This window comes from Lycium ferocissimum, chromosome 4, assembly GCF_029784015.1.
Source record: "Lycium ferocissimum isolate CSIRO_LF1 chromosome 4, AGI_CSIRO_Lferr_CH_V1, whole genome shotgun sequence".
NCBI classification, from domain to species: Eukaryota; Viridiplantae; Streptophyta; class Magnoliopsida; order Solanales; family Solanaceae; genus Lycium; species Lycium ferocissimum.
In genome coordinates, this window is record NC_081345.1 from 46,864,272 (window position 1) to 46,877,293 (window position 13,022).

General features: G+C 35.2%; 2 protein-coding genes across 2 annotated transcripts; one reads left to right on the forward strand and one right to left on the reverse strand.

Annotated features, from left to right (window-relative positions):
* The first annotated feature begins 3,145 nt into the window (after positions 1-3,145).
* LOC132053346 (prohibitin-1, mitochondrial) lies at positions 3,146-7,579 on the forward strand. Its single transcript, XM_059445334.1, has 6 exons — positions 3,146-3,243; positions 5,303-5,490; positions 5,852-5,968; positions 6,174-6,344; positions 6,454-6,666; positions 7,095-7,579. The coding sequence occupies exons 2-6, from the start codon at positions 5,314-5,316 to the stop codon at positions 7,284-7,286; spliced, it is 870 nt and encodes a 289-aa protein (XP_059301317.1). The 5' UTR covers positions 3,146-3,243; positions 5,303-5,313; the 3' UTR covers positions 7,287-7,579.
* A 1,986-nt stretch (positions 7,580-9,565) lies between these two features.
* On the reverse strand, positions 9,566-12,085 carry LOC132054787 (glucan endo-1,3-beta-D-glucosidase-like). The gene is made up of 3 exons (XM_059446760.1): positions 11,954-12,085; positions 10,766-11,000; positions 9,566-9,745 (listed from the first exon to the last, which is right to left on the reverse strand). Exons 1-3 carry the CDS (start codon positions 12,014-12,016, stop codon positions 9,720-9,722), a joined length of 324 nt encoding a protein of 107 aa, XP_059302743.1. The 5' UTR covers positions 12,017-12,085; the 3' UTR covers positions 9,566-9,719.
* Positions 12,086-13,022: the final 937 nt, after the last annotated feature.

Here is a 13,022-nt window from a genome sequence, read left to right on the forward strand (position 1 = left end):
AGGTCCTTTACCCTTAATTTTATGATATCAGCACGTTGTCAATGTCAATAATGGATGTTACACCTACCGTATTGGATAATATTTAATAACAAACATTATTTAATTAATATTGGATTTGGTAGCAGAATGAGAAAGAGACAAGATCTGTTATTCTATCCAATGTGATTCACGTCTCTAATAATTCATTGAAAATGAAGGAGAAATCGAAATTTGATTTGGGAGTTTGTAATTTTCAAATGGGCATGTGGTTCATCAAAAGCTGAAGTTTCCAACAATAATAGCTAAACTACTAAGGTCAATTACCCAAAACCTAGAATGACATTTAAATCGTAAATCAACGTTGAATTCAGTAGAGCTGAGAGCAAGAAAAAGACATGATCGATTATTCGTGCTCTGATTGATCATGAAAATGAACGAGGAAACAAAAATTTGCTTTGGCTGAGCAACCAGTACTGCATAGGGTTTCCTGCATTGATGGTTACAATATTTGGATTATCTCAAATCTAGAGCTACTACTAGTTAACACTACTAGAAACATGGGTTTTTCTCACCGATATTCAGTGGGAAATTTGAGTTATAAAACATGATTTTCCCATTGATTTCACATTGAATCGTCTCATTGGGAAAACGCATGGTGGGAAATAAGTTCCCATTGAAATGTTGGAAATTTCCTAATTTTCGGTGTAAAAATACTACTACTATTTTTTCTTTTCTCACTGATTCAATCAAAATAGCTGTGGGAACAACCACTTAACATTTCTCATTGATAATTTCATTGGGAAAATCGTGATTTTTTAGTAGTGTAAATCGGAAATCAACATTGACTTCGACTATCTTCTTTTCTTGATTTTTTGTGTGAAATTGCTTACGAGAATCAAAGCTTTAAATGTCCTTTTAGAATCTTGCATGGTCTTTTTAATCCGGAGTGTAGGATGAACAATTTATGTGGTAACAAAGTATTCCTATAACGAAATCAATTGGTGATTCATTAATTGACGAAGTTAAATAGATAGCTTTAGTAAATTATAGTTAATCATATTTAGCAGTAATGTATAAAGTCCAAAAAAGTTCATCTCCAACAAAATAAAAGTAGTAAATATGAGTATTTACATTGTAATTATTCAACTAAATATTATCTGAAGCGCGAGCACTTATAGAATTCTAAAATTTTAACCAAACAAATACAAGTAATTTTGCGGGATAATCTTTTTGCACATTTCCATTTAAGGCGTGATAGCCAATCTTCTTTTAGTTGTTCTATAAAGTGGATTTTGATTTTGCTATGAAAGTGAGTTTAAATCAAGTGGGTGTTGTTGGAAAATTTGAAAACATATGACAATCATCATTGCTGCAAAATTGAAGAATTATTGGATCCTTTCGAATATGAAAAGTGAGTTTACATCAAGTTGGTGTTGTTGGAAAAACTTTAAAACATTGACAAATGACACTTCTAGCATGCTTAAAGAAGTGAGTCTTAAATTTTGAATATGCAATTTGAGTTTAAATCAAACGAGTATTGTTGAAAAAGCTTGAAAACATTGTCAGGTATGAAGATTGCTAGTTCAAACTTCAGAAAACTACTCTCAATGTAAAACATATATGTTTGAAATTTCAAATATTGATAATTCAAACTTTAGACAAACTTATTGAAGTTTGGCCTTGGCAAGCCAAATGTCCAAAGTTTAGCCATAGCAAACCAAACATCATAAGCATATATTGGAAGTTTGGTCTTGGCAAGCCAAACTTCAAACACGTATGTAAGTTATCTTGCACAACTAATATGTCAAACATCGAGCAAAACTTCAGACGCATATAAACTTCGGCTACACCTTAAATGGGGCCCCACAATCAGCTAATTTGCACTTTCCCCAACAAATACCCCCACTTTTAGAATGTTCTTTTAAAATTTTTTGCTTGTACAAACATGCCAAAAAATTGAAAAGAAAAAGAAAAGCATACCGATAGTCCTAGTTAAGGTTACTCTTCGTTTCTCCCTTATTTACTTGTTGGGGTTTTAAATATATTTACTGCAAGATATCAAGACATGTTTTTTTAGTTACTAAGTTGTCCTCATTCAATATAATACCGAGAGAATAAGAGTCATACATCACTTAAAAAGTTTAACATTAAGTGGGTTCAGTTATATATGATCTAAACTACGTGCAAAAATGAATTGAGGGACTAAAATTGTTGTTTTACCTTTCATTTAAGGTACAATTACTTAAGAGATATTAATTTTAAGAAATATATACATAAAATTCACAGTTTTTTTGCGGAAAAATGTCATGTATTCACGTGATCCGAATTTTCGATATATAAAATAGCTCCTGGTTGGAGGACCAAAAATATATGTTTTGAGATGAAAATTTTGAGCCAAAAGCACAACGAAAGGCAAAATTATACTATTTTGAAAAATTCAGGTATATTTTTGACTTTGTTCCCTTAAATATATTTTGGTAAAGCAAGGTATAGCAACGCTATTTTGGTGGGCCACTACCATATCCCTCAGTGTGGGCTTTTGAAGCATTTTTTTGCACGGACTGTCCTTCTTTTGGGTGGTCTTTAATTTTTGTCATAAAATTCTGTATCTGTATTACCCAAAAGTTATATAAAATGCTCTAAAAAAAAAAAGGACTTTCGCAAGGCAAAATTTTGCCTTCAAAACTATGCCTTGACATAATTTTGTAAAAAAAAAAAAAAAAAAAAAAAAATTTTTTTGTCCTTAAATTGGTGGTCTTTAATTTTGTCCTTCATTAGAACCCTTGGTAAAATTCGAATCTTACTCAGTCAAAAAAAAAAAAACCTTTCGCAAGTTAGAATTTTGTCATTCAAACTCGTTAGCCCCGAAAATTTACCTTGCAAAACTTTTTTTTTTTTTTAAGTTTGCCTTGGGCAGAGTTTTGAATTTTAAATATCTGCCTTGAATTTTCAAACCTCTCAACCCAAAATCTCTTTATTGTATTCTAACGAAAGACAAAAATTAAAGACCACCAATTTAATGGACAAAAATTAAAAACTAGCCCCAAATAAGGACATTCCTGCGAATTGTCCCTTTTGAAAAGGCTATTTATCGGACGAAAGCCCAATGTAAAAGCCCACAAACATTAGAATATCAAAATTAATCTACCAAAAAATAATAAAAAAAAAAAAAAAAAAAACTAAAATATGGAAAAACCCTAAACCCCTTCTCTTCTTTCTTAACATTCTTCACAAACCCTACTTCCTCCTCTTCGTTTCAATCAGGTAAATTAATCTTCATCTTAAACTCCATTTTGTTCCATCTACATTATGCTTTTGTGTATTTAGTCCATTAGATTTTAATTTTTGACCCAATTTGATCCTCTTTTTAAGTGTATCGTGTTATTGTAATTTCGGGTTTCAATTGAACAAACTCTAACAAACGCATTTTGCAACAATGGTGATTTGCCATTATTTTAAAGACCCATTTGACTTAAAATTCACTTTTTTTATATTTGAAATTTCTTCAATGCATTATATTTCAATTGTTATAAATTCGAAAAATACTAGTACTATTTAATATTCATCTGAAAACTCCATTTTTGTTCCATCTACATTGTGCTTTTGTATATTTGGTCCATTAGGTTTTAATTTTTGACCCAATTTGATCCTCTTTAAGTTTAACGTGTTATTGTGATTTTGTGTTCCGAATGGCGCTTTCTGCGAGGTGATAATTTTGGGGAAAATTACGCTCTATGTCTACTGGGAGAAAATATTTACACGTTTAGCCCATATTTTGAGTTTGTTACCCGGTTTAGCCATATTTGTGTATAAACACCTTTTTACACTATTATACAAGGTGGATGCATTTTGTATAATTTTTTCCCCCAAGGTATAACATTGTATAAACTGAAAATATGGCTACGTGGCGTAATATTTTATGTTGGGCTGTATATTTTTGAAAATTTCCCATTTTTGTTATTATAGATGCATTAATAAGTGGGCATTACGTATTTAAACAAGTTTTTGTCTGTTTTTCTTTCTTTTTTCCTTTTGGTTGGATTGGTGTTCGTAACCGCTATTTATGTTTTACCTTTTGATAGTTTGCTAGTGAATATTTTAAATGTAATTTTAGTAATTTTACATTGAGTTGAACCTTTAGTTTTGCTAATTCAAATGTATCTAGAATCCCAATACTCAACTATGTTGCTCGGACTCTTCAAAATTATTGATGGATACGTGTCGGATCCTCCAAAAGTAGTGCATTTTTGGAGGATCCGACACGGGTGCGGCAGCATTTTTGGAGAGTCCGAGCAACATCAATACCATGGGCTTTGGTTCAACGACAAAGGTAGTATAACACGGGATTTGTGGTAGGTGCACTTCACAAGTTTGAAACCTAGTGTGATATATAGGGGACATGGGTGGAGCAGCCGACCCATTAGCCACCGAGTTCCGAGCTAAAACAGTGGATATCTCAGTCATTAAAAAAAGAGAAGAAAGAACCCACAAGGGTGGCTCAGTTGGTTGAGTATGGGGCTTTCATAATGTAAGTCCCAGGTTCGAAACCCCTTGCCTACGACAGCAGGAGATTTGCCTTCTGGGTTGAGCTCGTCGCACGGGGCTTGCCTAGTGCGGGTTACCTCTTCTGTATGGTTTGCTAGCTATTGCACAGGAGCTGGGTTTACCCTGTGCGCACCCGAAGGGTAGCGGCTGTGGGTTCCCATGTCATAAAAAAAAAAAAAAAAAAAAAAGGGCAGCCCGGTGCACTAAGCTCCCGCTATGCGCGGGGTCCGGGGAAGGGCTGGACCACAAGGGTCTATTGTACGCAGCCTTACCTTGCATTTCTGCAAGAGGCTGTTTTCACGGCTCGAACCCGTGACCTGGAGGTCACATGGCAGCAACTTTACCAGTTACGCCAACTTTACCAGCAACATAAAAGTATTAACTATGAATGAAGAAATAGGTGACTATCAATTGAATGCAGAATGTTGGGGATTTTGAAGACTAATGCTGCATTACACATGAGATTCATATTGGCAAATGACTTATTTGCTCATTCGCTGTTAAACAGCTGAACCTTAGTTCTTTAGAAGATAGAGAGAGTATGCGACATATAAAAGGTTTCATCGCAATCTGTTGATGCTAAAAGGGCATCAATAGAAAAAAAAGAGCATCCTTCGACCTTTAAAGTATATTTTCCCACATATTGGAAAAGGCATCAACAAATGACTTAAGGTCTGATTGTGTGCTTGTTTGTTAAAGCTCTTCAGAATGCATTCCATACTAGTAGGCTTTTGATTTTTAGGTAATTGAAAATATGAACATGATTGTTTTATTGCAGGGACTTGTAAGATGAATCTCAACAATGTTAAGGTTCCCAATATGCCTGGTGGTGGTGCAGCTTCTGCTTTGATCAAGTTGGGAGTTATTGCTGGTCTTGGTGTGTATGGAGTTTCCAACAGTCTCTACAATGTTGAGGGTGGGCATCGTGCCATTGTTTTCAACCGTATTATTGGTGTTAAAGATAAGGTATACTAATATTCTTGCCTTTTGTTCTTTCAGACCATGATGACATTTTGGACCTCTTTTTCAGTGTTAATTGGATTGACTTTTGGTTTGCATCAGTCGCTCCAAAATTATGCCTATGTTATCTATGTTAAGTGAAGAAACTTATTAGGTGGAAGGTGAATTTAGGTGCCTTCTGCTGGCTGTAATTTTTTCTGTTTTAATATATGGAAAGATTGTTATAGCTTTTCATGGTTTTTATTTAATATAAAACTCAAATATCTATGTTGGCCCTCAAACCTTTTTTTTCCCTCTGCTTTTATGTTTGATATGTGCCCATGTTTGTGTTTTCCTTTTTAATCTGTGTTGAGTGGTTTTTGAGTAGGTTTATCCAGAAGGGACCCACTTCATGATTCCTTGGTTTGAAAGACCAGTCATATATGATGTCCGTGCACGCCCCCATCTTGTTGAGAGCACTTCTGGAAGTCGTGATCTTCAGATGGTAAGTTTTTAGTGAACACTTGTTTTCCTCCCTTCCCCAAGGACGAAAAGAAAAAGAAAAACAAAGAAATGAAACAGGGAGAGAGAGGGAAACATTCATAACAATTGTGAAGTTATGAAGGGATGTAGTGGCTTATCCTAGGGAGAGAAAGCTTGAACTCTTAGAAGTAGAGGATTTAATAGTCTTTTTCCTATTTATTGCACAGGTAAAAATTGGTCTTAGGGTTCTCACTCGTCCAGTTCCGGACCAACTCCCCACTGTTTACCGAACTCTTGGTGAAAACTACAATGAAAGGGTCCTACCTTCAATTATTCATGAAACTTTGAAAGCTGTGGTTGCCCAGTACAATGCTAGCCAGCTCATCACCCAGAGAGAGGTACGTGCAAGAGGCCTTACGTATTTAGTTGATGTTCTTCTTGGTTGAAGTAATTTAAGTTATAGCTAGATACCATCTCATTGTTTCCTGTCTTGTGTTCTTTGAGCAGAATGTTAGCAGAGAAATAAGGAAGATTTTGACACAAAGGGCAGCCAACTTCAACATTGCTTTAGATGATGTATCCATAACAAGCCTGACTTTTGGAAAAGAATTTACAGCTGCAATTGAAGCAAAACAAGTGGCTGCTCAAGAAGCCGAGAGGGCAAAGTTTGTTGTGGAAAAAGCTGAGCAAGATAAGCGAAGTGCTGTTATCAGAGCTCAGGTCAATATAAGTTCCACTCTTCACATTTCCTGTTTAATTTAATCTTCTATGAAGTTCATTTTGCACCGGAAACTATTCTAGGAGAAGTTCGCATCTGTTCCGTTTCGCAAATTGATTGGTCTTGGTTTGACATGGTTTACGTGTTACTGGTTCTGTCTTTTATGTGAGCTCTCTCTCTAGCCCATCATTCCTCGACTCCAGCCCTCGAGTTTGACATTTAGCTGCTTCTGTGGTATTTTATATAGTAATAACATATAGATATTGATAAAACAAGAATAGAAAACTAAACCACAGCAAATCATTTTAGGCTAAAATTGTCACTTGTGATTTATTTGTTACTACTATGATTTTCTGATGAGGATAGGGTGGTGGTGGTAGGGGAAACATTATGAAGCATTAGTATTGACTTCCTATTCGCTGTTCTGCAGGGAGAGGCTAAGAGTGCCCAGCTTATTGGACAAGCTATTGCCAACAATCCAGCATTTATCACGCTCAGGAAAATTGAAGCAGCCAGAGAAATTGCCCAGACCATCTCACATGCGGCAAACAAGGTGTACTTGAGTGCCGACGATCTGTTGCTCAACCTTCAGGACTTGAACTTGGACACTGCACGAAAGTGACTTGGATAGCGTAACAACTTTCAACATTTTATTTTCTTCCCAGCCAGTTAAATTGTGGGACGGCCCTCCGTGTTTACATATTGATTGGATAGATGGTAATTCTCAGTTAATTGAACTCTTGAATATGGGAACATTTTGCACAAGAAATTATTCTGAATTCGGGATTGTCAAATTGGTTATTGAGGTAAAGTTCCTCCGGTTGTTGTCTGGTCTGACATGACCAAGCTTTATCAGCTTCCAAAAACATGCCTCTGTTAACTCTTCCATCTCTTTTAATGGATCTTTCTTGGTCACTTGAAATGCTTCTTCATTTTTATCAATAATTTCCCGTGAGCTTTTCAATGAACAAAAACAACTTCATGACTTGACCGAGGCCCAAGTGCTCTCCATTGTCTATTTGTGGATATTTAATTACCAGCTAATTTCCTTAGTTACTTCAAGTTCATTAGATTTCTGCTGTGGCATTGCCAGCATCATTTGCTCTTCCTGCAAAATAAACTTTTGCTCAATTTCTTTTTGGGATCCTCAATCCAATTCTATTCTCGTATGGTGATTACAGTGAAATATTCCAAAATATCGCAGGCTATGGACAACAACTTTCTCAGAGGGATATTGAAAAATGGGTGCATCTTTGAAGTCAAGAGTCTACAAATATGGACAACTTAGTAGTAAAATCTGGTACTACCTTCACCTGAAGTTTCAGGAAGATAAATAACTAGAACACCTCATTTTCTAACACCTTCAAGTGTCTCAGAATACTCGACTGCTTGACGCAATTGAGATTCTGGAGATTGATGATTAATACCAAAGAGGAGAAGTAAGCAAATATGTAAATTACCAATAATTCTAGAATAATGCTCAAACTATTGTGAATCGACACGCGAAGAATTTGTCCATTAAAGTTGCATCTTTTTCTGACAATATTTGAGGGAATCTTGACTCCTTGGACAAGAGTTGTGCTTTGCTGTCAAAATTGAGCAGTGAACTTGAACCAACTCTCTAGAAATGAGCTCAAAGTATTCTTCTGCAACCTTCTCTAGCGTCTTTTCCTGTCATCGGAGAAATCCTTCTTCCCCCAATGTTGAACCATTCTTGCACATTTGGTAGAACAGTCCTCTGGAAGACTAGAAATATGTTGAAGTGCAAGCGCTAAAGAGCGAGAAGTTTTTGGAGAAGTGTATGATTTTGTGCCGTTCAGTTTCAACAATTGATTTTGTTCTTTGAAGGGTGAAAAACAGAGAAGGACACATGAAGTTAATGTGACCAAGACGTTAAAAGAGATGGAAACGTTAACAGAGGGATGTTTTTGGTCAAAGTTTCCCAAACTTGAGGGATGTTTCCAGTTAAGTGGGATAGTATAAGGATGTAGTGGTAGTTTGGGTGAAACAATAGGGATGATATTGGTCAAAAGCTCGCTTTAGCAATGTATGCTTAATATATAAATAATCTTGTAGGATCTGTCTGTTTAAGTCCCATGTTTCAGTTGCTTTTGAAAAAAACTAAGATTCTAGCAATAAGGATACAATGAATAGATTCTGCTAATTTCTCACAGATTACCTGATAAAATGGAATGTTTCGTATTCCATTATATCGGTCTGAAGGGTATTAATGTCTTGCAATTCTTGGCGTGAAGCTCCTCTTTTTTTTTGGGTAGAGCATATTTTAACACTGTAATGGAAGGAAATCTTATTGAAATGGAGAATTGCAATTACAACCATTGGTAGAGGAGTTCATATCCTTTCATGCAATCAAAACTCGGAAATAAACACAGTTCTTGCATAATTCTAATGGAATTTCTCCTCTTATATATAGTCATCTTCACTGCTGATATTTCCTCTGTATCCTTGCACATGTTTCTTTTTAATCAGGGTCCCAAAGTTAATTTGATTCCAAAATAGGTCTTTCGTCGTGGTTACATTCATAACACACACTAATTATACAGATAATGGCTAAAATCCGTTCTTTAAAGAAATTAAGTTTATGTTTTTAAATGGACCACTCCACTTTGAGCTGTGTAGTGGCTAAAATTTAGGTTGATGACCTAGAGCGGAGTATATCGCACCTGGTACTTACATTAAATCAATATTGATGTAATGCACTTAAATAAGCAAAATCCTAATTTGATAAGCTTAATATGTTATGATATTATTTGCGCATTGTGCAGGTCCTATTACTAATTATGCTAAAATAAGAGCCAATAGGTAAAAAGTAAAAACATTAAGTGAAGCATAAGGTAATAAAAAGTATAGGATAATGTAACAATATGTACTCCAACAAGACATCAAATCTATTTCTTGATTAATATTTATTTTGATATTCATCGCGCGTCACGCGGGTACTAATACCAATTAATTAGAAAGCAATAGTTTATTTAAGCAATAGCTGTTTGCATTCTCTTGTTGAAGGATCTCTTCTACTGTTGTCCAAATCCATTTATGGATATTTGCAGTTTCCATAAGCTGCAAGATCACCAAATAGAAACAAACCAGATAAGTACACTTGCTTTATTAGGTGCCTTTAGCAACAAAAAAATATTTAAACAAAGCCCTAAAGAAAAAAATAAAACGAGTTAAAATTAAGAACCCCGTAGTTTATTTTTTTTCCACACGGTATCCGATGTTTGTTTTGAGGCTAAAGTAATCCGGAAAAAAGGGTATTTTAATGGAAATCCAGACACCTTTTTTTTTTTTTTTTTTTTTTTCCGGCGTAGGTGTGCTCGGTTCACGCCAATATACTTCATTTGTCTCAATTTACGTTACATTTTTTGCTTTTCAAGAGTCAAACAAGAAAATCTTTGGCGGCGATTTATTCGTATGTCCTTTAAATACTTTAAATTATTAATTATTGCGACTTATAGTACTATCTATGTAGTTTTTAAACATGTAGCCTATTTTTCAAAAAACTTAAAAATTTTACGTCCAAATTCAAGGTCAAAATAAAGAAGTTTGACTCTCGTAATCCAAATTGTCTTAGATAAATTGAGACGGACAAAAGTACTACTTTAGTGTGTGTGGGGTGTGTGTGTGTTGTTGGGTGGTGGTGGGGGGGGGGGGGGAGAGCTTCGATGACTCCATTCCTAACGCTCAGACTCCAGACCTCTGATTAAAAATGAAGGGATACTTAATTCCAATCTTTGGTAGGGATAGTTTTGTGCCTCAAAGTGGGATTTGCATTCGGATTAATCGAACCACATAATAGGTACCGGACAACAACATACCTAGTGTAATTTCACAGGTGGGGTCTGGGGAGGGTAGGTTGTACGTAGACCTTATCGTTATGTTTGTGGGGGCAGAGTGGCTGTTTCCGATAAACACTCGGCTCAAAAGAAACGTAACCGATGCATGATAGAAAGAAAAATAAAACAGTAAAATATCAAAATATAAAACAGATGACACAACTGATAGTAATACACACTGAGAAGAATAGGTACCGAACATCGCATAAAAAAGAAAAAAAGAAGTTAAGAGAGAGAAACTTACAAGGATCAATTGATGTCTTTTCGCCCAAATGAGGAGGACACTTGCCAGTTTTCCTATAAACAAGGTTAAGAACATAGGAAGCAAGGCTGCGAGTGGTAAAAGGCAAGAAACAAGGTTTTCCAGGTGCTATGTTCTCAAGATATTTGGTAGGTACCCTATCAAAAAAATCCATAAGTATATCATCACTTGCCGTATCATCTGCCACACACCACACCTTAGGCCTTCCAGTATTTCCCTGCATGCATTAGAAGGAACAATCTCACTCATCAGGGTGTATTTGCGAACAATCTAACTCATCAAGGTGTATTTGCTACAAAGGAAAATATTTTTCTGAAAAATAATTAAGTACTCCCTCCGTCCCAAAAAGATTGTCCTCTTTTGACTTAGCACAAAATTTAAGAAATAAAGGAAGATTTTTGAAATGTGTGGTTTAAAACAAGGCTTAGATATTTGTGTGGCTGTAAATCATCTCATAAAGTTAAATTGTTTCTAAGTATAGAAAGGGGACAATCTTTTTGGGACAAACTAAAAAGAAAAGGAGGATAATCTTTTTGGGACAGAGGGAGTAGTTTTTATAATTAATATTTGGTAAGCAAGCAAAGCATATTTTCTCGAGAACATTTTTATATAACAACGAAAATAAGGTTGTGGTTGGGGTGTGGATGTGGGATGGGTGTGAGGGTGAGGGATTAGGTGGTGGGGATGTGGTAGTGGGCGATAAGACGGGCCGGGGTCGAGGTGTGTGTGTGGGGTAGTGAGGGATGGGGTAGTGCATGGGCGTAGCAAATGTGTTGATTAGGGGTACCTAGTAATTTCGGTCTAAATTTTATATTTGACTTAGCAATCATAATAATCGCCGAAATCTCTAAAAATAAATTTATTTACTATGCACAAATTATTAATTTTACATGCATTAACTTTAAACAAAAATTTCAAATCATGAACTTCAAATTCTGGCTCCGCTTCTCAAATAGTGGGCGGTCGGTTGTGGGGTGGGGGTGCAATCGGTGGAGGTGTGGATAGGAGTCGGGTGTTGAGAGTGAGAATGAGACAATCAACGTAGAAGGACTATTATGAAATTGATTTTTCCTACTTTCACCGGAAAAGTTATTTTTTCCCAAACATACTCAAGAGGAAAACGCAAAAATACTATGCAAGAGATTAAACAGCTAACTACTGATATTTTACCTGACAAAACCTCGTGAAGGACAAAAACACAAGGAAGCACAAAAATAAATTTTGCTTTGCCATTGATTTCCCTCTAATTAAATAAGTGTTTTAGGTTCTGTTTCCTTATGCCAAGAAATGACAAGTTCGATCAGTTAAATAGCTTGGTTCATCTGTTTGAATTTAGTGACTAGAAATAACAACTGGGTAATTCTATTTATCATTTTTTGCCATGTAATTATTTTATGGAAAAATTATTTAATGTGGCTGAAGTTGGTTTAAAATCACTATGCCTCAGAGAAAAAAGGACAAAAAAAAAAAAAAAAAAAAAGAGTCAATACACTCAGCAACACCGTTCTCATAGTGAAAGCCTTGGCAAACGGTTGCTTTGACATGTCTTGCCACTAAAACAAAATTGGCATTAGTTACTAATTTCGTAGTTAATTTATCGTTAAATTATTTGTAATTACCAAATTTCTTTTCTTCATAATTTGTCCCTAATTAAGATTACCGACGAATTTTGCTATTTAGCTACACAATTTATCTTCGCAAATTTCTATTTTCTTAGTGGTGCAGTTTCCCCATATGGCAACGAAGGAACGTCAGAATCAACTGAGCACCTGAACACGTCATAAAGTTTTCATATTAGAAATTTTCAACTAAAATTACGAAAAAAATTTCAAAACGTGTTTTCATGCATCCATTACGTAGATAACTTAACCACTTAAAATATGTCACTTCCTTAAATTATATGCATTAGTTCAATAAGCCGCAAAACTTCGATCATGCTTGTTTCAGTTGAAGCTGATGCGTATAACTAAAGAAGTTGACATATTTTATGTTACTACATAATGCACGCTTGAGAACACGCACAAACCTTTTTTCAGAATTTGAGACCGAAGTGTTTAATAAAAATACTTTATCATACATGTTAAGGTGCTTAATTGGAACAAACCATAATTCGAAAATCTAAATAAATTTATTGATAAGTTTAGAGGGTTGTCAATGTATTCAGCCAATAAAAAATACTCAAAAATCACTTTTGAGGGAAAGCATATTTTACGGTGACAACAAGAATGCAAGAAATTTA